General features: G+C 39.2%; 1 protein-coding gene across 1 annotated transcript in view; it reads left to right on the top strand.

The window, feature by feature from the left end:
- ADAMTS5 (ADAM metallopeptidase with thrombospondin type 1 motif 5) overlaps positions 1-27,732 on the top strand; it is a 52,361-nt gene that overhangs the window by 6,354 nt on the left and 18,275 nt on the right. Inside the window, exon 2 of the mRNA XM_014066754.2 lies at positions 8,479-8,611. Coding sequence (XP_013922229.2) covers positions 8,479-8,611 — 133 coding nt within the window. The remainder of the gene's footprint in view (positions 1-8,478; positions 8,612-27,732) is intronic.

Raw genomic sequence — 27,732 nt, 5'->3', positions numbered from 1 at the left:
GTTAGATATTCCTACCTTAGATAACAATTAAAACAGATTTTCAGTATCTACTTTCTGTTTTAGTGTATGTCATCCTTTAGTCACCAAGGGGCTGGGATAGTGGTAGGTTTCAAAATTTTTAGAACCTCTTCTGTAGGTGTGGCCTGCTCTGTGGGAGTGGCTTGCTGGCCATGTGACTGGGTAGGAGTGGCTTGCCAGCCATGTGACTGGGTGGGCATGGCCAACTTGTAAAATGTGGTGAAACTCACTTAACAACGCTCTTGCTTAGCAAACAAAATGTTGGTTCAGAAACTCTGGCATTTGAAGCACGCAAGTCTTAAAGACTTGTGGACTTCAACTCCCAGAATTCCTCCTCCGGTCATGTTGACTCAAGAACTCTAGCATTGAAATTTGCAAGTCTTAAAGCTGTCAAATTACAAGACCCTTGCACCCCTAATCCTTTAGAAGAAAAACCTCAGCTCTCAGTGTGATTTTCCTGCTTAATGAAAAATCCTAAGGCTTCAATCTTCCATAATTGCCCCCAAAGGAATGAAAATACTAGATGTATTCATTCTTGTATTAACTTGATATTAATAGACATATTACCTGTCTCCCCGGTGATATATCATCAACAAATAAAGCATGGGCCTGGTAAAAAGAAAGTATCTGCATTTGTTTTACGTATTAAACTTAAAGCAGAGACATCAACTTATTTAATAGCATTGATTAATATGAGTGAATTTGTTATTATCTCCTCCACTCTCTAAAGCAGAAAGTTGCAGAAAAGCAGGTCAGAGATCTTTTGGAAGGATTATCAGATTTTTCTCACCTAGCATACATTTGTCTTGGATAACTGGATTACAGGATCTCAATACAAATTACATTCCCACAAACATTTACTATTATGCACCTTTAAAAAAAGATTGTGGAAATCATCTATAACTTCTATTTGTTGGATGGTTGATAAGAGATAATACTTTCCACTTGGTTTAACCTTTTGTTTTTCCATCACTTCTGTAAAGTTTAATGCTGTGTATCATAACTTTCTCCCTTTTATAGATAAAAAGCTTTCATGTTCTTTATTAATGAGTGGCTTTTCTCTTATCCTCCTCCCCCCCCCATCTTTTTTAACTGTTTCATCACAATCTGTGTGCACAAACTTAATTAGGTAACGAAGTTGTTGACCAAAGAGGAAGTTGGGTGCTTTTATGATGTATCATATTCTTAGTTTCTTATAATTCACATTTATCATATGGTACGTAGCTGAAAAATGGACTTTGTTATTGTAACAGGAAGACTGCCAAATCATACAATGTTAAAAGAAGATTATACAAATATTGGAGGATTCCAACTATAAATAAGTTTTAATATTTTCAATATCATAAGTAGTACAATTCTTAATACCATTGCCTAGGTAGAGCTGAAGAGCTTCTCTCATTCTTATGAACTTCTCATAATCAACCAGTTCACTAATGATTTAAGTTGTTTCTATTATTTTTTTAAAAACCATTCCTATCAGAATGGTTTAAAATCTTTATAACCTTATCTAAAGCTACAGGTTGATTAGTTATTTGATTTATTTACAGAATTCTTTCAGTAGTACTATCAGGATGATGCATTAAAAATGAAAAAAATGTCAACCTTTGTTGATTAAATTATTACAATGTGACAATTAAAATGTCATCTTTTTCTGCTTTCAGTAGCTATCAAGAAGAGAATGAATGCAAGATGACATTTTGATTTTCAGTCTGAAACTAAATGATACATCTATTATTCATCCAATCTTCCCCCACTGAAGTCCAGGGCTGCATCTTTCCACATTTTATTCCTCTATGTTATTTGTATGAAAAATCTATTATAGGAAGCAAAGGCTTAAATCCTACAAGAATCCAGGTCCTTACTGGGTCATCTCTATACTGGTTGCTTGCTTTCCAACTATTAGACAGCACATTTACAACTAACACTTTGGAATAGACCAGTTGCAAATAAGTAAATGAAAGAAATACTCCCAATTATACTTCTTTGAGAGCTAAGTGTAAAAGACTTGTACATATGATATTTGCTGCAATCTGAAGAGCTGTAAATCTCTGTGGTATTTCAAGATTGGCTATTTGAGAGCTGAGCCAATTTATTTCAGGGCAATATGAAACAACTGCTGCACCATGTTTCCTGATTTCCATGTCCAAGGTATTCAGATTCTGGTATTTTTTTAACTCTTTCTCACAGAAAATGTGTCTGTGTGTGTGTGTACACATATGACCAGACAAATGCAAATGAAGTGAAGTAAGGACACCCTGGGATCAATAAAAGCAAACCCTTTATCTTCTGATGGAGTGAATATGGGAGCTTGCTTGCTTGTTTGCTTGCTTGTGGTGGAAGGTCATCAGTGTTTGCTCATTACTTTTGACCGAAGTGAAGCTGATTGAGATATTTCTTCAAATTGCTTTTGAGGCATTTGGGAAAAGAGCCAGCAGCAATGTAAAAATGCCTACAATGAATTACAATAAATTCTCTGCTTATGTCCTTAATTTGTATTATTAGCAGGTACCAATCACCATAGTAAGCATCTAATTCTTTATTTGATTCTGTTCAAGACTACTATTCATAAGAAAAAAATGGCAATAAGCATGTGAGCAGTTTGTATGTCTGATTTAGATAGCATACATAAGTGTAATCATTACATCCCAATAATTCCATATTATAATACTTAATAATATGCAGGATCACAATAATAGATAGTTTATCTTTTTTGTGGAAATGTTGGATGCCAGATTTTCCTAGCAGATTATGGTGTATATAATGGGTACCAAATGTATTTTATGTGTATATCTGGTCTGCTCAGATCATCTGTTTTTTCTAATTGATCAGCAGACTTGTAAAATGGGGGAAAGACAAAGTAAAACAAATAATTATAGTTTCCCTCTTAATAAAAGCCTATTATAACAGTTCTCTCAATTAAGCATTCACATTGGATACGCTCATAGGCAACCATGTAAAGGTCAAAGAGAGTTCCATTGAACAAGCAACGTAGATTTTTAAAGACTTGACATAACAAACAGGGCAGCAAAATAAACAATTAAATGTAATTAAATTTAATTTTAATTAAAATGGATTATTCAGTTTTCCTAATGAAATCCAGACATTGACTTCTTCCTAAACTCAGCAATATAGTGTTCCAAATCTAGCAACTTTCTTAATGAAGTTGAACAAGTGCAGTTGTGGAAAGATATGGACAACTATAGTATAACAGTAATTAAAAAAAACCTGTTAGGAATATAATCTAGGTTGGGTTGGCAATATATAAATCATATAACAATGCTATACCTGTTTCTTTAAATCATACTGTAAAATGTGATTGGTTGCTGTGTTCCTCAATCAGCCATAAGAGGGAGCCAGAATGACTGTTAGCTCTCTGTTTGTTAGATGCTGGGCTGATCTGATCTGTTTTGGAAGCTGGCTGTTAGAAAGTGCCATGAGCTATTGTAAGTTTTGCAACTGCTAGCAAACTTTGAGTACTGGACTGATTATATGATACTGGACTATGTTATTTGGATTATCCCTTAACTGAAAGACATTGATGACTGACTGTCTTATCCGTGTATGACTTAGACTGTTTGATGGACTCTGATACCTCTATTCCATGAAAGTAAAAGCCTATTTAAACTGCAGTGCTCTGTACGCTGGTTTGTGTGTTATCCAACACAACTCTAACAACGCTTCTCTGAATGTACTCGCTCTCCCAACGGGGAGCTTACCTAACAAAAACAGAGCCTCAAAATATTTGTATACATTTTGCAAAATAAAAATTCCATAAGAGGTTACACATAGGTAACTAAGTATCACTACTGTACAGGATATTAATAATATCATCTGTTGGTGTATGTAATTTTCACGGAAGTGGTAAATTAGTAAAAGGAATCTTTGAATGAAACAGGATAATATAGTATTTGAAGAAATAAGACAACCTGCTGATGGATTTCCTGGCTGGTTTCTTGTAAAAATAACATTATTGAAAAGGCACTCACTTAACCACATATTCTATAAAGAATGGAATTGGCATGATTGGAATGACTCCTAGAGAGCATCTGAACTGTTTTCACAGGTGCTGCTTTTAATCAGAGTTTTGCCACATTTACTATCATAAGCCATTCTTGAACATATTGCAGATTGACTCTCAAGCCTCCCCCATGAATAATGATGCATTCACCCATTTACTTTGGTGGCAAGAAATACCTTGCACAGTCATATAACATACTTCTTTAGAAATACAATAAGCTCTGCTTACAAAGATCTGCGATCTTAAAGTTCTACAAAGTAGATTGTACTGTACAAAGTAGATTGTACAGTATATATACAAACACACACATACTGTAAATATATATAGTGCTTAAATATGTAAGCAGGAGAACCATTTGGCTAAAAAATATACCTGAAGAAACCCAGGTTATGTTTAATAAATTCAACAAAGAAAGGGGGAAAATTAAATCTGGAGAATGAGACATAGTAGACCACTACCTTGTCCAATGGATCTCAATGGAAGATGATAACGTAAAGGAATGCCATATTATATGTGGTTAACAGCCATTCAGCAAGCTAAGCATAATTTTCAAGAACGACCTCCCCCTATGCCTGAAGACAAAAGTTTTCAATCAGTGTGTGCTACCTGCTTTAGCATATGCCAGTGAAACATGGACACTAACCTCACGATTGACACAAAAGCTACAAGTGGCTCAAAGAGCCATGGAAAATACATGCTCGGCATTTCAAGACAAGAAAGAAAGACCTGCACATTAGAGAACAAATGAAAGTACTGTATATGATATCATCAAGAAAGTAAAAGAATTGAAATGGAAATGGGCTGGTCATATAGCAAGAAGAACTGATAGCAGGTGGATCAAGGCAGACATAAAATGGATCCCACTTGAAAAAAAGCATCCATGAAAGAGACCTAAAACAAGATGGATCAACGACATCAGCATATATTGTGGGCCAGACACACAGAAAATGCTTTCATCCTGCAGAGGATAGACAATAGCTAAAATGATGATGATGATGATGATGATGATGATGATGATGATGATGATGATGATGATGATACACGCAGGCCTACCTACATAGACTATGTATGGAATATATATACTTACTATAATTAATAGTACCACAGAATTATAGCACCCCAACAGAATTCAACATATGAGGAATGGTGATTAGCCTTTATGCATTTGTTTCTCCTTTTACAGGATTGTAGGATGAATCTTATCCAGATTATTTCATGTTCAGTACTTACAGTAATGATAAAGAACAAGGAAGAACAATTACGTTAATCCATATATATCCAAGGGGCAACATCTTGATCTTTTGGAATAGCAATAGCAATAGCAGTTAGACTTATATACCGTTTCATAGGGCTTTCAGCCCTCTCTAAGCGGTTTACAGAGTCAGCATATCGCCCCCACAGTCTGGGTCCTCATTTCACCCACCTCGGAAGGATGGAAGGCTGAGTCAACCTTGAGCCGGTGAGATTTGAACCACTGAACTGCAAATAACAGTCAGCTGAAGTGGCCTGCAGTACAGCACTCTAACCACTGCACCACCTCGGCTCTGTAGCATGTTTTAGCATGTTAGTAATTAACCAAGCTCACGATAAGCCTGTGCACTCTTCCTCCTACCTGATATCCTGACATGTAATCACATACACACAAAAATCAAAATTATTTACTTCCATATCAGAATAAGAACTGGTTGCCAGTTCATATGTAATGGGGAGAATTACAGCATTTTTTAAATACAGTGTGCCTCAGTTCAGAAAGTCTAAAGTATGATAATATTTTTTTAAATAGATATTCTTCTAGATCAGTGGTTCCCAACCATTTTTGGCCATGCCTCACCTAAGCATCTTTAAAATCCTAATCCCCCCCCCCCCGGTGACATATCATTCTTACTTTACTCAAAAAGTGAACTCTATTCATGTGGAGGAAGCCTAAAAGGCCATTAACTTGGTTTAAACAAGGTACAATTGCCTCCATTAAAAATCAAATTGCCTTCCTGTGGGACGTGGGCCCCACATTGGGAATCACTGTTCTAGATATATTCAAGATATCTTCTTGACTTTTTCATCTGCATGTACATTATTCTTGGGTTACATTTTCTTGTGCATCATCTAAAGGCAAGCATCATTGATCCTACATAGGCTGTACTTCCCTTTTCAAAGATTCACTAAGTTAATAAGGATATCTAATGAGATGCAATACTATATTAGTACGAAAGTCAGGGATACAGGTTGCCCCTAAATTGTATTTTTACCAGATCCTTATTTTAAATAACAAGTCAGAGCAATATAGCACTTATTGCTTCACAAGTCTGTTAAACAAATATAGAGTGGAAAAGTTAATTATAAGGAATGCATAATTTTATTATTGTTTACCTTTAAATGAAATTAATTTTACAACAATTCAAAATGCTTTTCTTTTAATGTTTTCCTTTGCTCTTTGTTATTTTACAGTACATATGTACATTTTTGCATCCACATTTGAGAAAGTGCAGCGGGAGAAATTCTCATGTTGGCTAAATAATTGCATAATACCAATTGTGCCAGAAAGGGTTCATCTCTGTTCTTAGTACCTAAGCTTTATCCATCTGCCATCTTTCCAGAATGTTTTCCTTGGCTGAGAATATCAGATCAACAGGGACCATTTTCCCCCTGCCAGTCAACAAAAGATACCCCAAGCCAACAAATATGTTTCATTAAAAGATGCTCACTTTGAAGCAGCAAAAATAAAATGAACAATTCTGCTAACACAGATGTCCAAAAAATGTAATTGCTTTATAATATATTTGAGAAATAGCAATAGCGATAGCAGTTAGACTTATATACCGCTTCATAGGGCTTTCAGCCCTCTCTAAGCAGTTTACAGAGTCAGCGTATTGCCCCCAACAACAATCCGGGTCCTCATTTTACCCACCTCGGAAGGATGGAAGGCTGAGTCAACCCTGAGCCGGTGAGATTTGAACAGCCGAACTGCAGAACTGCAGTCAGCTGAAGTAGCCTGCAGTGCTGCATTTAACCACCTCGGCTCAATAAATTTCCACCCAGCCATAAACAGACTTGTCATACCTCCAAGGGTGCTTGACAGCAAATGTTACAGTACATGACTGTAGATTAGGAAATTTCAACTAAATTGTATGTATGTATGTATAATTTATATAATTTCTAGTACAGTTAAACACTCTTACACTGCAATTTAACCATTCACAGATAATTAGCTCCTATTTTTGTAGAACACACAAATAATACAATTAAGCATTGCATAATGGCTCCTAATGTCTTTATAATAACATTACATATTCGGAATTGCCATTTAGTGTCCATTTATTGTATTGTTATATAATTGCTAAATTTTCTTACGGAAGGGGGAAAAGATATGATGGAACATACAGTTAAAAGTACTAGCATATGATAGCATCATTGTAAATAAATGCTTAAGTTATGACTATATGCATCATTTATGGGTTGTCCACTAAAGAAAATTATATTATCCTTTTCTTCTTATTTTATTATTATATGGAAATTGATTATATGGAAATTGGTGGGGTAGTTAAGGTACCAAGCTAGGAACCAGGAGACTGTGAAGCTTGCTTTAGGGACAAAGCCAGTTAAGTGATTGGGCCAACGATAACTCTTTCAGCCCTAGGAAAAAAGCTATGACAGGTATTCATTCACACAGGATTGAAGAATGACTCAGAGGCACAACCCCACCTTCCAATATTCTTAATGATCTAGTTACCTCATCAATTCCTTATCATGTAAGTTGACACAGAGTTCAGTGACTGTATTGCAATCATGTTCTAAATCATACTGAACTTTGGCCTGCCAGCTATAATAATCTTTAAACAGAATGATGTCATTCGCCTTACTAGACCTGAAGTTAGGCAGTTAGAAGAAGTTAGAAGGAAAGAAGGGGAATATCCCAACAAAGTTTTATCTTCCATACTTTGGATGCTGTCTGTAAATGTAGGGCTCAAAGTTGGAGGTTATCCATAGGAAAGGTTTACAGTGTATAAAGTCACCAATATCTTCATCAGCAATCCTCATTGCATCAAAAATACATCGTAATATTATTCATGGTCTTAAAATAATAACTTTATATACGAGGGCAACTAATTCAAGGGGTGGCATAAATATTTGCAATAAATGGACAGTTTTAATTTGATTTTAGCAACCAACAGTTAGGACTTTGTGATCCTGTCTAGACCATCGAAGTAGCATTTCTCTTGATTTCTTGCTAGGATTACTAGCTAGCAATTGCAGTTGCAACACATTTGCAGGACCTCATCTTTGGATAGGATGGTCCAAACCATAGCATTGATGTCTTGTCCTTATCTTGGCTATAATCCATATTTGGCTTTACAGTTGGTAATCAGACTGCAGCTCAAAGCTGTCAGACCCTGTGGGTGCAAACTATGCTTCAAATGCTTTCTTTCCCTTCCCTTCCCTTGTAGGATTTATGTGGGCATCATTCATGTGATACTCTGGGAATGGCTGACGTTGGAACCATATGCTCTCCTGAACGCAGCTGTGCAGTGATTGAAGATGACGGCCTCCATGCGGCTTTTACAGTGGCTCACGAAATTGGTATGCAGCGCCTTTTTTTTGTTCCCTTGCCAAATACAACACTTGTAACAGCTGCATTAGAAACCAAAATACCCTACAAGTAATTCCAGATTTTCCCCTGATTCAGATATTCATTTGGGGATTAAAGCTGTGTGCACATGCATGCACTTTGGGGTCAATTGTTAGGGAACTGAAGGCAAATAAAGGTATACAGTAGCATACCTTTCTGACAATATCTCTTCTAGGAACTAGCTACAGTGGCAACTGGGAAGTTTCTATCTGTACAGAAAGTTTTTTTAAATGTTCTATCTATAAAGAACTTAAGCATTCTTATTAGTAAACTGGGTAATTTAATAGATACTTGTATTCCTAACAAGATATTTATAGATCTAAGGTAAACAAAAGTAAGGTTCTATATTTAGGCAAGAAAAACAAAATGCACACATACAGTATAGGTGGTACCTTGCTCAATAGTAGTAACTGTGAGAGGGATCTTGGAATCCTAATGCACAACCATTTAAATATGAGCCAGCAGTGTGCAGCAGCTGTCAAAAAAGCCAACACAGTTCTAGGCTGCATAAATAGAGGAATAAAATCAAGATCATGTGAAGTGTTAATACCACTTTTATAATGTCTAGGTAAGGAGGGAGTCAAGTTATTCTCCAAAGGACTTGAGGGTAGAACAAGAAGCAATGGGTGGAAACTAATCAAGGAGAGAAGCAACTTAGAACTGAGGTGAAATTTCCTGACAGTTAGAACAATTAATCTCCAGAAGTTATGAATGCCCCAACACTGGGAGTCTTTAAGAAGATGTTGGATAGCCATTTGTCTGAAATGGTATAGGGTTTCCTGCGTAGGCAGGGGGCTGGACTAGAAGACCTCCAGGGTCCCTTCCAACTCTGCTATTGTATCTAATTGGTCTGTTTATACTGTACTAACTTATTCTTCTGTAATCACAAAAAGTTAATCAGAAATTTTGATGAAAGGAAACTCTTTTTCCATAGGGATTCATTATTACCGTAATATAATGTTTAGGGCAAGCTAGGTAAAGGATATAATATAATTGAAATAATCAGCACTATTTCACCTGGAATTGTAAATAATTATAAAATAGACTTTGGAGAGCTTCTAGTCCAACCCCCTGCTCAGGCAGGAACACCTGTACCATTTCAGTAAATGGAATAGAAGAGATCTGACAACCATTTGTCTTAAAAAATTACCATACCCTAGAGATAATTATACTTCCAAGAATCTACTTATGATATCTGCATTGTCATTCATATCATTTTTAACAAAACAGGATACAATGCAGTGATGGATTGTTTTGCACACATCCTTGGCTTAGTTTGGAAGTGGCTTATAAGTAGTGTATTTGACATGATAGGTTCGTTTTTTAAAAAGTCCTAAGAATTCAAAATCATTCTTCATCATATAGTAGTATATGTACAGAGAACAAATGTTTTTGTTCATTTGCAGTTCTACATGAAATTTGTTTCTTATCACTACAAAGACAGCACAAGCCTTGTTCAAATTCATGTCAGGGTTGTTTGTCATGCAGTACTGCGTATGAAAATGCATTTTCTCACAGTATGCCTCTCCCAGTTAGAAGCAGAGGTTTGATGTAGAGAAAATAAAGGGATCAGCCTTCTTACAATTCCGCAAAATGGCCTAACAAGATAAAATATAGTGTTGTAAAGACTGTAAGATTCCCATCTAACATCCTGTGGTCATTTCAAGGCATTTTAGGCAATTATAATTTAGCTTTCATTGTTTTTCACCACTACCACATATCTAAACATGTGACAGAAAGATGTCAATGGTACTGCATTTAATGGATGGTTCCTGGCTTCCTTCAGTGGCCAAATACTGATGTTATTCAGGAAGGCCTATAAACAATCGATATAAGTTCATGAAAAGATCAACAGATGGAAGAAATAAACACAATGCTTGCTGTATAGAATGAAATCTTCCAGACAATACAGTCAAGGTGAAGCAAAGATTGCAAAGAAACTGTTCAGAACTTCAACAAATATAGTTATTTTATAATGTTATTTTACACACAGAATTATTTATGGTCCCACTGATATGTCATGTTCTTGAACTAATTTGTTCAGTGAAATTTTAATAGATTTTTATCAAGAAAGATGTTCACGCTCAACCTAAAATATGACTTGTGGCATAAATTGTGTTATGTGACATATTTGGAGACCTCTTTTTATGGAAACAATTCAAGAAGATACTGTTTTTCAAATAGCCATTCCATAGAATAGAATAACGCAACAACTATTCAGTATTAACAGCACCTAAATCCCAGAGACAAGTAACCTGATATTCTCAAGGTCTTTTAGATCAATCTCATGATACATGATAAGGGGAAGTGGGAATTGTGCATAAAAACATCTGCATGGCACCAGGTTGCTTAACACTTTGTGTCCTGTAAGACTTTTCTCTAGATTCAGACCACCCCAAGAAAAGCAGACAGGAAACTTTAACTTGTCTATAGAAATATTGTGTTATTAATTTGAATAACATAATTTCCCAAAATCAGTGTCATCAGTACTATCAGAAAAATGAAAAATCCAACAAGACCAATGTGGAAATCTTAGAGTGGGCTTAGTAGGTCTAATGAAAAATATTATCTTATCTTGCCCCACTAATGAAAATGATTGAAAATGCTGTAACAGTAGCACAGCTAATAATGCTCTTTATAATCTGAGGACAGTTTTGTAGCATGGCTAAAGACAGACTTGTAGGAGAAGCATCTAGAACTATCATTGTTTTTTATAAATTATTAAGTATTCTAACTAGTGAATCAGGATTGTGATCCACGTATGGATTTTTATGATTGTGTCATAGAACTTGCCCAATAAACTATCCTTTCAGCAAAAATGTCATAATGAATATATTCCATTTATGAGTGGAACACAATTAAATGGAACATCAATTGGATTTAGGGCTTATTCTCATGTGCTGTCTCTTGTGACTGAAAGGTATTTTATTCATCATTTTAAGGATATGTCTTTGTGATGCCACTTTCATCTCCTAATCAGCTTATTATTGAGGCAACCTTCAACTATCTTCAGTTCTAGTTTGGAAGTAGTATTTTCTATCTTCTCCCAAGACAAAATTTCCCAAGCTGACAAGCGAAGACACCTCAGTGGTAAACTTGAGATGACACAGTCAAGGACAATGATCTGCTTGGCTTTAGTTGGCCTACAGATCTGCTGTGGGGTCCCACTCCAGTTGATTATCAGACACTGGGTGTTTCACTTGTGAGAGACTATATTCCATTCTTATACTGGAATATCAAACTCACAGGACAATAGATCTGCTATTTGGTGTTTGTGTTGTGCATATACAACATATAATGTTGAATGTGATGGAGAGATGGTAAAAGGGAGGGAGGGAGGGAGGGAGGGAGGGAGGGAAGGAGAGAGAGAGAGAGAGAGAGAGAGAGAGAGAGAGAGAGAGAGAGAGAGAGAGAGAGAGAGAGAGAGAGAGAGAGAGAGAGAATATGGTTCATGGAGGGGGAGAAGCCGTATCTCTGACCAAAATTTATTCCCATGGAAAACTGGACAGAGAGAAAGCAGAAATATTGAGAGATTCTGTCTCAAGCTTGAGTGCTTTGTATTTCAAATTACTCTTCTCATTGCCCATACAGTTCTGAGGGGGGGGGGGTTGGTTGGCATGAGTATATTCCTCTTCTATCTATTTCTCTAAAAGAAATGTACTGATTTAATTACAGTAATTATTTTATAGTTCAGCAGTCCCATCAGACCAAGCACACAGTACATAATAAAAAAAAAGTCAATGTTGTCTCATAGCAACTGTATAGAGAGATAATCTGTCTGTAATTTGGTCTTTCAGTGAGGTACCCATCATCTCTATTGCAGAGTCCATTTACCTTGCTGCTTCCTCTTCTCTTTCCTTCCACCTTTCCCAGCAATAGAACTATGTCTTCAAATAAGGTGCACGAAGTAGGATAATTTGAGCCTAATCATTTGTACTTCGTGATAATGATGATATTTAAATATTATTATTATTTTAATTTAAAAAAACAAGGCTTGATGCCTCAATCTTTCCCTATGACAGATTCAGGACAGCAATTTCTTGTTGGTTTTCCCACTGTGTGGGACAGGAAAGGATAGCAGGAGTTCTTCATTTGCTATCTAAAATTCCTGTATTGAAACTCTGTAAGAGCACTGCTGAGGTGTGGTAAAGATAATTTGTGAGGGCACCACATTTTAGGTTGATATATTTTTCTCCCAATTTATAGATGTGAGGAAAGCACATTATTAGGGACATGAAAAAGGCCCTTTTGTCTCTTTTCTCTAGTTAGTCTTCATAAATTTAAAAATGTACAGAGGTTTATAAGAAACATCTGCTGTGACTCCCTTCTCACTATCTCTAATTTTTCTGAAGTTGTAGAGAAGATTTATAGGGAAAATGTACATGATTATACATCTCCCCTTGAATATAAACCTTGATCATGTAGGTTCTATTATATTGTGAAGGTTGCTATTGCATTTAAACATAGAAGATTGAACCCAACAGATTTGGTCTCTTTGAAAAATCATATTAGGTATACCATGTTTTTGTTTTTTTAGGACCATTTTATATGTTGCTCATAGAATTTGTAGTTTTGATACATGAAGCTGAAAACATGTAACCAAGAGTTCAAAGAATTATTAGTGTGTAAGCTCTTTTAAACATAATTTGATGCAGGATGCAGAATTTGATGATGTCAAGAATGCATGCCTTCGCTGATGTACTATCAATTGTTCAGTCAGACAATTATTATAATTAATGATATACCTACTGTAATGCAAAACCATGCAAATTCAGTTATGTATTTCAGAAAATATTTTGCTAGAAACATCATTTTAGCAATTTTCACTCATGAAAGATGAGCAGCTTTTATTACAAAAGAATAGAATTTTAATTATGTTTGAAATGAAAATACAATATATTTGAATATATGTGGAATATCATTCTCAATGTAAAGGAAACATAACTTACTACAGTATATAGCTCAAACAACCTCAAACTTTTCTTCCTGAAAGAAGCAAATGATGAATTTATTTACTACACTCTTTTATATACTGTACCTCTATCTCGTAATAATCTCTATCAGTAGTTAGCTGATAATGGACTGCACTTTGGACCAATTGAAGTTTCAGAATTGTCTTTTCAAAGGTAGCCCCTTGTAATATGTTGCAGTAACCTAACTTTGAGGTGGCAAGAGTGTGAGTCATTATAGTTGGGCTTTCATAATCCAAAGAAGCATGCAGTTGAAAAAGCACCAGACTTGGTTGATCTCTCTAGCATAGTTATTACCTACTGCTTTAGCAGGAACTCCAATTCCTTGTGGATCTGTAACTAGTGGATTTGTTCCTAGGGAGAAGGCGAAAGGAGTCGATCTTACACCCACATTTACTTTGTTCTAGTCTATAAGGGTTGAGAAGACCCACTGTACATTGTAAAATTACATGATGCAGGCACTATTCCATTTCATTTCTGTTTTATTCCACTACTAGTGTTGTGTATGTGAGTGTGGGGCTGATACCCATTTAGACCATCTTGCCCTCAAAATTAGCCCCTACAAGGCAGGCAATTGAATATTCTGCATCTGCTTTAAATAATGGAGGGATAATAGATCAATAAATAAATAGTTTGTTCATTCGTTACATATGACCAGATAGTAACAAATTATTTTGCCCATGTTCTTGAGATTTAAGATTACCCAACTCTTGAAGCTAATAAGTACAACCACAACTTATGCTAGAGGAACATTAGTGAGATGAGAATTACTAATAAAAATTTGCAATCCCTGAACTTTTTGAGAATTGACTATAGGTAGTTTAAGAAAAAATACTCAAAACCTTACATCAGAAGAAAATGTAAGATCAGGAGAGACTAAAGATGAATGAAATATGCTAAGGCTGGAACAAAATATCTGAAAGCAAGTAGTAGAGGTTATGAATGTTATCTTACTATAGATTTTGTGATTCACAAATCTAAAAGTTAAAGGGCACTGTCTGTGGCAAGACGAATATGTTTTGACTATGCTTGTTTTCATTCAGTATTACGACTCCTATAATCTCGTCAAAACACAGAAGTTGTTGGTAGCATACTTACAACAGCACACACCCTGAAACTGTCCTTGAATGTTGTCAGAATAAGATTAAAATGGTACTTATGCTCTGCTTTACACTTACTTGTAACAATTAGTTTATCTTGAAATTCATTGATGACAAATGGTTACAAGGATTGCCCATGCATCTCGATTGTAGTAAAAATTTTCCCCTTTAAAAACCAAGTTTGATTGTGTGCTTGTTTGTGTGTGTGTGTGTGTGTGTTTGTGTGAAATGCTGTACTGTGGAAGAACATTAGAACATAGAATAATAGAGTTGGAAGGGATTTTGGAAGTCTTCTAATCCAACCCACTGTTGAACCAGGGAACCCTATACCATTTCAGATAAATGATTGTCAGTCTCTTTTTGAAAGCATCCAGTGATGGAGTACTCACAACCTCTGAAGGCAAGTTGTTCAATTGGTTGATTGCTCTCACTGTTGGGAAATTTCTCCTTAGTTCTAGGTTGTTTTTCTTGGTTAGTTTCCATCCATTGTTTTTCGTCTACCTTTTAGAGCTTTGGAAAATAGTTTGAATCCCTCATCTTTGTGGGAGCACCTCAAATATTGTAACATTGCTATTATGTCTCTCCTAGTCCTTCTTTTCATTAAACTAAACATACCCAATTCTAGTAACCATTCTTCATGTGTTTTAGTATCTCGCTCCTTAATCATTTCTGTTGTTCCTCTCTAGATTCTTTCCAGAGTCTCAACAACTTTTTTATATTGTGGTGACCAGAACTGAATGCAGTATTCCGAATGAGATCTTACTAAGGTTTTGTAAAGCAGTACTAGAATTTCACATGATCTTGATTCTAACACTGTAGGATTGTACAATCTAGGATTGTATTGGCTTTTTTGGCTACTGTCATGATATGTTTAGAGTAAACTTAATATCGGTAGCAAAAACCAAAGATTCCCACATTTTGGACTTTAGAGTAATCTTTGTGGAATCTTTATTCATGAACAATGATTTACTTTAAGGAAAACATCATGAGCCTCAACAGCAATAGCACTTAGACTTATATACCGCTTCACAGTGCCTTTATAGCCTTCTCTAAGTGGTCTTACAAAGTCAGCATATGCCCCAAACATTCTGGGTCCTCAATTTATTCACCTCAGAAGGATGGAAGGCTGAGTCAACCTTGAGCCTGGTGGGATTTGAACTGCCAAATTGCAGGTAGCCAATAATCAGCAGAAGTACTGCACTCTAACCACTGCACCACACTGCACCACCGAGGGTCAAGCTAATTTTCAAACTAAATACTTTTTTGTTTACCTTCAGAGAGGGCCAGTCCACTACAGACAAGAAGAAGAAAACTAATGACACTTTTTTCTGTGTTTTTTTAGCCTTTTCTATTTTTCTTGATACAGTAACGTGCACACAGCAAGATAAAAAAATGGCTCTGCTTATCCAATTATTTGTAGTATTTTATTTTTAGAATGTAGCTTGAAATGAATGGCTCTGTTAAAAAAAAAAAGTGCTGTACAGTAGTGTTTATCTTTTCAGCTCCTGCATGCCATTCCAGCCAGGCCTCTTTTCATTGCAAGAGAGAGGAGAAAGAATAGCTGGTACCTACAAATGACCCATGCGACCTGGATCATCCTTGACACTGTACAGAGCACTTGCTGCTCAGACTGTGGGCTGTAAAGAACACATATTAGCCAGCTATTTACTTCCTCTGGTGGTTAGAAAATGTATCAAAGCTTTTAGCTTCCTCAGAATTTCACAGCAGCATTTTTAAAAAACCTTTTACAGAAATGGAAGATGAGTGAAATGAAAACCCTAAGCCCTTTACAACAAGGGTGTCAAACTCAAGGCATCACAGCATCATCACATGATGTATTGCAACTTTTCCTCCAACGGGCGTAGGCATGGAAAGCACATAAAAGAATATGGTTTCATCTATATGTTGTTAGGATACTGCCCTTTTTCTTGACCTAGGAAAGTGACTGCAGCTTCCATAGAAATATATAATTTACATCAGCTAGTATGTTATTTAGTGTATCAAATGGCTCTCTTCTTTCTCTTCTCTGCATTAACACCCCCCATATATGGAAATGGCATAATGAGAGAGCTTTGCTAAAATATATACCAAATTCCAAATTTATATAGACATTCTGATTCAAGGAAAAACCTATTAAAACAGAATCTAAAATCTCATCAAGCCACACATGCGCTACATTTTTTAGTTGCCAAGAATTGATTTGATTTGATTTTATTTTATTAACATTTGTAGGCCGCCCTTTTCCCTGAGGGGACTCAGGGCGGCTCACATAAAATCAGGGAGGGGAAGTACAAACAATGACATAGACACATATAATAAAAGTAATAAGCAACATACATTCATCATTCGGGAGGGGTAACTATCCTTGTCCCCAGGCCTGACGGGCTAGCCACTTCTTGAGGGCTGTGCGGAAGGCCAGGACGGTGGTGAGGGTACGAATCTCCACGGGGAGTTCGTTCCAAAGGGTATAAATAAATATAGTGTCCTACAACTGTAAATTTTCAGAGTCTGCAAATTTGTTAGGTATACCATCTAGGCAAATTCTTCCTATCTGTCACACTTGTGAAGAAAGAAGATGGGATGGAAAGTGTAAACATTGAATGTCATTGTTGATTCAAAGTAGAAAGTTAGGAACGGAATGCTTTATATCAGGGGTCCCCAACCAACCACGGACTGGTACCAGTCTGTGGCCTTTAGAAAATGGGATGCACAGCTGGAGGTGAGCATCAGGTGAGCAAGTAAAACTATCACTCACCCACTCCCGGTCCGTGGAAAAATTGTATTCTATGAAACCAGTTCCTAATGTCAAAAAGTTGCTTTATATAATTACTGATTGTGAATATTAATCCATGGACAAATAAATTCGCTCAACTAAGTTTTAATGTACTGCATAGGAATTTTAGAGCAGGTAATACAGCATGGAGGATGGAGGGGGGAATGAAGCAAATACAAATGTAAAATATATCAATGAAGCATCTCAGATAAAGAGTTAAAGTAGAAGCAACTTAATGTATATTCTAAAATGTATTATATATGAATACAAATATATAATGTAGTGTGTAGAATAGGAATCTCAATTCTCTATGTGTTTGGCTTTTTATTTAGGGGAAAAAAGACATCTGAAGTGTGATATTGGGCTTAGGGAATCTAAAAGGGTTAAAGAATTTTTAAAAAGATGGAGGGAATTAATAGATATTATAGCCATGTAAGGGCTATAAACTGCAAACTGGTGGCTAGATAGAAAAGAGAAGATGAAGCAGTAAAGACAACAGAGGACTGTCCCAACAAAAGAGTTTTGCAATATTACAACAGCTCCTTGAGGTCCTACTTCCTTATTATTCCATTGCTACAGATTATTATTTGCATTCGTAGAAAATAGACTTCTTTGTAACAGGTTTATTTAAACTTGCCTCGCATGTGTTATGATTCAGTTATATATATATACAATAATAAGCTTAATACCAGCATGCACTATATTAAGTCTAACCAACTTTCTATATGCAACTTGATATTTAAGATGTGGAGATCAACATTATGTATGTGATTTTCTTTTTCTTTTTGCTTCTTCTGGTTGTGGCTGTACAGGGTGTCTTGTGAGTTGAAAGCTTGTCAAGCTATCATAGATAAGAACAAGCCCTAGGCTAGACAGGAGCAAATCTTTTGAAGTCTCATGGGAAGAAGAAACTATTGTGAAGGATGTCTAGCTTTCATCTTAGCTTTCTCTGCGAGAGATAAAGTTTGGGCAAATATCCAGGTGTCTGAATAGGGCTCTGTGGCTTTTAAAAAAAAACATACAGATATGTAAGCACACAAAACTTGCAGACTATAATTAAACCACAGCTGTTCTGCTGACATTTGTGGGAAGAAAATATTTAATGCATTTGTATTGTTACTTCTTCGTGAAGTCCCCAACTTAACCTCCAATGCGAGTAAGGCGTTTGTATTAAGCCCTCATAAACATGCTTGCTCTGAAAAAAAAAAGATGAAAGCTCAGCATTTCACTGGAGTGAGAGGTGAAAAACAGGACAGGGACTGCAACCTTGAATTTAAACTATGGGCTATATTTTTACTATACATATATAAAAAAACCTGATAGGTAATGCCAGTTCACATTCTGACCACAAATCTTTGGCTTGCAAGAACAATTTTTGCCCCATGTGCTAAATTTTTGATGGTTTAAAATAGCCTTTTAAGCCATCTAAGTTTTCATAGGTCTAAAATGGTGCTATAACTGTGCGCATGTGCGAAGGAACATGGCTGCCGGGCTTTTCGCTCCGGCGTCCACACTGGAAAAATAGCCAAAAGAAGGAGAAATTGCTCCTAGAAAGCGAGCGTGAGAGAGACCAGGGCGCGAGCGATTTCTCGGAGGGTCTGGTGTTGGCAGTGGACTGGAGAGATTTTGCTCTCCAAGGCTGCCTTTTACAAAAAACGCCGACGCCGCTCGGAGGTGCCCGGAAGACGCCGCGGCTCAGCTGATTAGTGAGGCGCTCAGAGACACCACCCGGTTGCCGTTCGGAGGCTGAAGAGAGATCAGGGCAAGAGCGATCTTACGGAGAGTTTGGTGCTGGCAGCGGAGTGGAGAGATTTTGCTCCCCGAGGCTGCCTTTTGCGAAAGACGCTGACGCCGTTCGGGGGCGCCCGGAAGACGCCGCGGCCCAGCTGATTCAGAGCGGCCTTTAAAGACACCGCCCGGGTGCCGCTTGGAAGGCATCGCGACCCAACTCGGTTAGAGGCGTTGGATAACTATCGTTGGAGGTTCGTTGTGACCCGGCTGACCTGAGAGAGCCTTGACTCTCCTCCACTTGCTGGCTGAGAAAAATCTCTCCCCCCCCCTTTATGCTACTTTCTTTCTCGTCTGTGTGTTTGGTTGCTGTGGACTTGCATTGGATTATTCATTGCCCCAGGGAGAAGGCGGTTAGCCTGGAACAGCACTGGGAGAGAATGGGAGGCTGTCTTCATCTGCTGCTACTGCATCCCCCTTCCTCTCCCCTCGGCTTGGCCTCCCCTGTTGGTGCATTCTCCCCCCCACTGGGCCGTTGCCATTGCCATTGCAGGGCCTTTTGCTGGGTGGGACTAGACTCCTCTTGGAATGCGGATTTTGGACCTTTTGGAGTATATCTTCATCTGCTCTTTTATCTACACTTTCATCTGCCACGGCCATTGTTGCCTGATGCCGCCTTGGACCTGCGGCCACAGATAGCGCCACTACTGGCCGAGCGGGGGTACTTACAGTACATAGAAGGCCCTCTTCTTGCCTTAACCATCTTGGACTTTTTTTGGACCTTCCCAGAACTATTCGCACTTTAAACCAATCAATTTTTATGCGCAATTTATAATTTCTTTCTTTTCTTTCACCTTTTTCTTCTGTCTTTGTATGGGTTATGCTTGAGGTACGCTTGAGATGGATGAATGTCCCACTTTTTTTATGATCATATTGTTGTAATTTTGTGTTTTTAACTTCTTACGTGGGGACTGTTTGGGGGAGTGTATGAGTATGCGTGATTCGGAGGACCTGCCGGGAGTTGCGGGGGCCACGGGGGTGGTTGAGGGGACCAGAGACACGGGAGAGGGTCGGGGTATTGCGGTCGTAACAGGGAGGGGCAGATACGGCGGGGACTTTAGGGCAGGCCATTACCGGGGAAGGAGGGTTCGCTACATTACAGAGATCCCTCCTTCCGGCCCTAGGAGTCCCACTCCAAGACCAGATGGCGCAAGTAGTCAGGACCCTGGTCTCAGGCTGTTGTCGCTAAATGCCAGGTCTGTTGTACATAAAGCTCCTCTCGTCCGGGACTTAATTTTAGACGAGAGGGCAGACCTGGCATGTATTACTGAAACCTGGCTGGGCCCAGAGGGAGGAGTCCCCCTTGTAGAGCTGTGCCCAGAAGGATTTCAGGTGCTGCATCAGCCGAGAGCCCAGGGAAGGGGTGGGGGTGTGGCCGCTGTTATCCGAGAGTCGTTAGTTCCTCGTAGGGTCCCTGCTCCGGAGATTGTCGGGTGTGAGTCTTTGCTGTTAAAGTTGGACCTCAAGGGTCAAGTGGGTCTGCTGCTAACGTACCTGCCTCCCAACAGCGTTGCAGCAGCCCTCCCCTCGCTCCTCGAGTCGGTAGCCGAGCTGGCAATTGAGTTCCCTAGGTTGATGGTCCTGGGGGACTTTAATTTGCCGTCGCTCGGTGAAAACTCTGATGGGGCGCAGGAGTTCATGGCTTCCATGACAGCCATGGGCTTGACCCAAGTAATTCGGGGCCCAACCCATTCAGCGGGACACATGCTTGACCTCGTATTTCTCTCGGAGCAGTGGATTTGTGATCTTGGTCTGAGGGGGAGTGACATCATACCCCTGTCGTGGTCAGACCATTGCCTACTGAGGCTCGACTTCCGGAGGCCAAACCCCCACTGTAGGGAGGAGGAACCGACCAGGTGGTTCCGCCCCAGGCGTCTTATGGAGCCAGTAAGGTTCCAGACAGAGCTTGGGGTTATTCCTGACTCTTTCGCCCACAATCCGGTGGAGACTCTGGCTGCTGCGTGGCACTCGGCAGCGTCGGAGGCCCTCGACCGGATTGCGCCACTGCGGCTCCTCCGAGGCGGCGGATCCCGAAGACCCCCTTGGTTCACCGAGGAACTCCGGGAGATGAAGCGCCGGAGGAGATGCCTAGAGCACCGTTGGAGGTCCGATAAGTCCGAATCGAACCGGGCAATGGTAACCACCTGCACCAGGGAATACACCAGGGCACTTAGGGCAGCAAAAAGATCGCACATAGCCACCCTGGTAGCATCCGCTGAGTCCCGCCCAGCCGCCCTGTTTAGGATAACCCGCTCCCTATTGAACAAAAGGGAGGCGGGGGAACCCTTGCAGGGCAGAGCTGAAGAATATGCCCAATTCTTAGCGGACAAAATTGCTCGGTTTCGGTCGGACTTGGACTCCACCCCCGCAGTTCCAGCCGAGGCGCAGGGGGACCAAGTAGAACAGCTCTGGGTTGAGTTTCAAGACGTTACCCCCGGGGATGTGGACAAGGCCATGAGAGCTGTAAGTACTTCCACCTGCGTTCTGGATCCGTGTCCCTCATGGCTGGTTACTAACTGCAGTGAGGTGACACGAGGCTGGATCCAGGCGGTTGTGACCGCCTCCCTTCGGGAGGGGAACTTCCCCGCCGCACTGAAAGCGGCGGTGGTGAGACCCCTCCTGAAGAAACCATCCTTGGATCCAGCTGTTCTTAATAGCTATCGTCCAGTCTCCAACCTTCCCTTCCTGGGGAAGGTTGTTGAGAAGGTGGTGGCCTTCCAGCTCCAACGGTCCTTGGAGGAAGCAAACTACCTAGACCCCTTCCAGTCAGGCTTCAGGCCCGGTTACAGCACAGAAACCGCTTTGGTCGCATTGATGGATGATCTCTGGAGAGCCAGAGATGAAGGACGTTCCTCCATCCTGGTCCTCCTTGACCTCTCAGCGGCTTTCGATACCATCGACCATGGTATCCTTCTGCGACGACTGCGGGAGGTGGGAGTGGGAGGCACCGTGTTACGGTGGTTCTCCTCCTACCTCTCGGACAGGTCGCAGTCGGTGTTAGTGGGGGGGCAGAGATCGTCCCCTAGGCCCCTAAATTATGGGGTGCCTCAGGGTTCGGTCTTATCCCCCCTACTATTCAACATCTACATGAAACCGCTGGGAGAGATCATCCGCAGGCACGGGATTAGATACCATCAATATGCGGACGATACTCAATTGTATCTGTCCGCCCCGTGCCAAATCAATGAAGCGGTTGACGTGATGAGCCGGGGTCTTGAGGCCGTTATGGACTGGATGAGGGTGAACAAGCTTGTGCTCAACCCAGAAAAGACCGAGTGGCTGTTGTGTTTCCCTCCCAAAGATTTGGTTATTATTCCACCACTCAGGCTGGGGGGTCAAATTTTATACCCCTCAGAGAGGGTTCGCAACTTGGGAGTCCTCCTGGATCCACAGCTGTCATTTGACCACCACTTAACGGCTGTGACCAGGGGGGCATTCGCCCAGGTTCGCCTGGTGCGCCAGTTGCGACCCTACCTGAATCGGGAGGCTCTCACAACAGTCACTCGGGCCCTTGTGACCTCTAGGCTGGAATACTGCAATGTGCTCTACATGGGGCTGCCCTTGAGGAGCATCCGGCGACTTCAGCTAGTGCAGAATGCAGCCGCGCGAGTGATTGCGGGTGCACCCCGATTCACCCGCATAACACCTATCCTCCGCGAGCTGCGCTGGCTACCTGTTGATCTCCGGATGCGCTTCAAGGTGCTATTAATCACCCATAAAGCCCTACATGGCAGTGGATCTGGATACTTGAGAGACCGCCTTCTGCCAATTACATCCCTACGACCGATAAGATCTCATAGATTAGGCCTCCTCCGTATTCCATCGGCCAGCCAGTGTCGGCTGGCAACTACAAGGAGGAGGGCCTTCTCAGCAGTAGCCCCGACCCTTTGGAACGAGCTCCCCGTGGAGATTCGTACCCTCTCCACCGTCCAGGCCTTCCGCATAGCCTTGAAGAACTGGCTCGCCCGTCAGGCCTGGGGATAGGATAGTTACCCGCCCGAATGATGAGTGTTTGTTGCTTGCTATTTTATTACATGTTTTGTCCTACTGTCTGTATTCCCCTTTCCCAGTTTTTGTGTGAGCCGCCCTGAGTCCCCTCAGGGAAAAGGGCGGCCTACAAATTCTAATAAAATTCTAAATTCTAAATTCTAAATAACTCCTGGGAATTTGGGAACTTGTAATCCCAAGCAACAAGGAAGTATCACATTGGTTAAGGCTACTCTTAAATACCCACCTTTTAACATGAAAGATAGCCTTTCTTTTCACAGGGAAGTTTCTCTTCCATGCTGTTCAGCTGTTGGGGACTTTAAGTGCTTTTGAAAAGCAGATTCTTAAACAAAGGCTGTGAAATAGGCCGTGTGAAAGTCAAGGAAACAATTTTGTCAAAGACCAAAGGAATGCCTCAAATCCAACAGTAATTCCACTTCAGTTTGGCTGCGGTCAGAGGTTTTATGCAATTGTGCTGATCTCTGTGAATGTAGTTTCATGAAGATTTATATTAAGAGAGACTGTGTTTTCAAGAGCTACATAGCAAAGTTGAAAGTTTATGAGCTAATATGCAGAGCGCTATTGACTTCACTTTGGGCAACATTGTTTTAAAAATCACATCATACAGTGAATAGATATCTCTGAAACGTTTTCCACAAGTTTAGCATCAGTTCCATCAACCACTGCATAGGAATGTGGGAGATTTAAACATCTGTTTAGGGCTTTTCTAGATAGTCTTTTATACTAGTAACAAGTAACAAAACAAGGTAATGCTGGATAGCAGTGTAATACCAGCATTACATTTTGACATTTGTTTCTGAAATATGGCATGCTCCCTCGTGACAAAATATATTATCTGTGGGAAAAAAGCATCCTAATTTGACAGGGATTATTATAAATAATTTAGGAAAAGTACTATTTACGATTCCAGCTATGACTTTTTGTGTGCTGAGGCTTTACATAAAGACATACCTTACCAAGATTTCCAATTTATAAATCTGAAGGCTTCACAGAAAAGTGACTTTTTTGAGCCCCCATCCTTATTTGGTAGATCCCAGAAGGCTCCCTGTAACTGATAGCTAGAAGTGCTCTTAACATAAATGGGGGCTGGATAGATTCTTCTGATTTCCCATCCACCCTAAGAAAGAGGAAGTGTTGGGTAAAATACAACAGTAGTTAGATCCAACTGGAAGTGCTCCTTGCGTCCCAGATAATTAAAACAAGTAACTAAATAAGGGATCCAATAATAGCAATGACAAATCATGCCAGACTTCTGGAAACTGAAAGTTATCCCCAAAAATCAAGATGCCAATGTCAGTTCTGATTATCCTCAAGATTATTATACTACCAAGATGATATATGTTTAGACTGGTAATTGAGTTTACTCAGCTCGGCATCTCCAGATGCACCAAAAGCACAACTTCCAGAATTCCCACCCAACATACTAGTTGAAATTCTTAGAATTTCTTAGAATGATATATTTTGTAAAGATGATTTTTAGCGTGCCAATTGTAAGAACCAATCAAAATGTTTTTTATTTTATTGATCTAGAATCAATTGCTGACTCTTCTTACAGCTTCTATGATACTGGAAGAATTAGACAAAAAAACTAGCTACACTACAAAAAGAAAAAAGAATGCTTTATGTAAGCTGTGAATTTCTGGGTAAAGATACCACTTGACATCTAGCATTCCTAGCTTATGATATCACTTATCAAGCTATGCTCTAATTTACATATTACTGTAATAGGATGATAGATACCGTGGGATAAATCTAATATACCTAGTTAATATTCCTTTTCAAAGATTCTCATAGGATCCTAAGAAACTGTGTTAATGTTTTAAGGAGCTGCAGACTGCAACCTTTCCTGCTCCAAAGCAACTGTCTGTTTTTGAATCAAAAGCATATACACACCTATGATAATATTTCTTGGATATTGCTATGAATTGTACTTGTCTCATAAAGATATTAGATTATTCCACCTAGATCCATAGAAATTCAATAGTTAAAGATGCTGAACTATCAATGGAGAGTCCCAAGTACTAGTCCTTGATTCCTCTGGTTATGGAAGTTAGCTGGTCAACTTGGGCCAGTAATTCCTCTTAGACATACTGGGAAACTGAAAACTATCCCAGAAGAAAGTACTAGAAAACCACCTTTAAAAGTGTTACCAAAAAACTTCATGGACCAAGTGTCAAATTGATTCAAAGGACCCTAATAACAACCTAGATTCAAGTACGATTTCCAGAACATTTTGTAGGGTAAAATGTTGCGTGGAGTCCTTGGTGTTCTCTGAGCTTGGTTGCTTATGTGTCAACATTTTGTTGCCCAACTAGGTATTGTATTCTTCCACAATCAATTTGCATTAGATTTTAAGAATCACATTATTTGCTACTTGAATCAGAACATCTGGGCGATCTCAGATGATAATCTGGGTCATCCAGGTAAGGTTTATTGTATTGGGAGTTCAGCCATAGAAAACCTGGCTGACTTTCTTGGACCTGGCTTGAGCATGAATCGAAGTGGGAATGTGAGAGGCATCCTAGGAGGAGGAAATGGTGACTTTTGTCAAGAACTGAACAAATATATGTTTTATTTTTATAGGACAGATAGGGTTTTCAAAATAATTCTGCTTGATTTTTGGAATCTAGGTAATTGGTAACTTGCAGAATATTATTATAACTTCTCTGTTGTGACTTTCGGATTCAGTTCAGCAAAGCATTCTCTTCATCTCAGGTCCAACGTTTTATTTGGCAAAACACTGTATATATGCTCCTCTGCTATTAAAGTGCAATTGAAGCCTATGGGAAAAATTCTGTAACTTCATAGGATATTTGATTACCGCAAAAGATTATTTTATTGTAATTCATTTCTCAGATGTATGTGTGGCATTTCCTTAAAGAGCTGATGTTAGCCCTTCATGGTGGCTCAGATAGAAACCCAAAATCAAGAGCACTAACAGCTTCTTTATTGGAAGGTGATAGTAATAAAGCATTGCAGGTCTGAAAGCACTTTTCCCCTACCTTGTCTTTATTTTCCAGAAAATTAAGGTGGATCCCTTCTGAGAGATGCTTTCTCCAGCCCCATTTCTTGTGTGGCTTGAGATACCTCTTATCTAACCATTGCCCTTGCTGGAGTTCTTCCTCGTTAGTCTGACAACCCATTACATTCCTCATGGGAGTCTGCATTCCATTTCCCAATGCAAAGTTGTATTTTGTTTAATATGCAGTATGGTCACATTCATTACCACATTTTAATTTATGTTGAACTGAAATGTGTGGGTGGCTTTCTTTTCCAAAAAGGAAAACAAAATGCACCACCAAACTAAAACAAATACCTGATTATGGGGGGGAGGACAATAAATTTTTAAAATGTTTTCTAGCCCTGGAGGAAAAGATCCATCATTTTTTTATAGAGTGCAGCATGGTTTTACTCATAATGACTTTTAAAATAATCAGAAATGTGCTTATTAAAAGCTATATTGATTGGACGTTTTATATATGCGCACTACTGGTAGTCTGAACTGTTTCAGACAGAATACACAGAACCTGAACAGAACTAGATGGATGTCATGTCTTTGTTACAGAGACCTCTCTTGCAAATGGGAAACAAGTCCACATATTTCTACTTTGACTGAAAATAAGTGCTTCCAACAACAGCACTAAATACCTCTGGTGTCAAAACTCAGCAATGTGGCATGGGTTTTAGTTCCTGAACATGTGGTCTACAGAAGAAAATGATTCTCTATTGCATGGGTACACCTGCATGCTATGCATGAATGCATGCAACATTTTAAATGTTTATACAATGTTAGTTATGGTTGAATCTATCTAACTGGTCCCTATGGTGAGACACCAGCTTGATGGCACATAATCAGTCAATGATCAGATTAGTTTAAATTCATTCATACTCCAGGACTAATATCCCAGGAGTACTTTTACTGTATTTTTGTTGTTGTTGTTGTGGAATTGTCACTTTTTTGGTAGGGAGAGTGACAACAACATGAATAGAAAGTTAAACTCTATTATTCCGCTATTTACATTGTTCTGCTCCCTTTCCTGGCAAAAATATAATTCCATCCATGTAATTATTTGCTGTTTAAATTTGTTGTACCAGTGTGTCATGTGACTCATGCTGTAAAAGTGATGACAAAGATGCAATCCATCATCTGAGCATAATTCTATGATTATATCATTCTGCTTTTCTAGGTTGTTTAGTTCCAAGTGGCTCAAGAACTAATGCTGGAGATGGTTAATTATGGTGTGGTCAGCTATAGTGACCACATCCTTATGGCACTGGAGTCTCTCAAGCTTGCATTGAAAAACAGTTCTCAGGACAGTGAAAAGTGTTGGGATTGCAGAACATAATATGCCAATTACCCAGCTTCCAAATCATGGGTGTATTTCTTTAGTATTCATCTGAGAGAACAGTATATTTTATACTATTTTTACCTG

This window comes from Thamnophis sirtalis, unplaced genomic scaffold (genome assembly GCF_051295495.1).
Source record: "Thamnophis sirtalis isolate CommonGarterSnake01/CBP01778 unplaced genomic scaffold, rThaSir2_p1.2 scaffold_8, whole genome shotgun sequence".
In the NCBI taxonomy this organism is placed as follows: Eukaryota; Metazoa; Chordata; class Lepidosauria; order Squamata; family Natricidae; genus Thamnophis; species Thamnophis sirtalis.
This window is presented reverse-complemented; position numbering and strand designations above follow the sequence as displayed.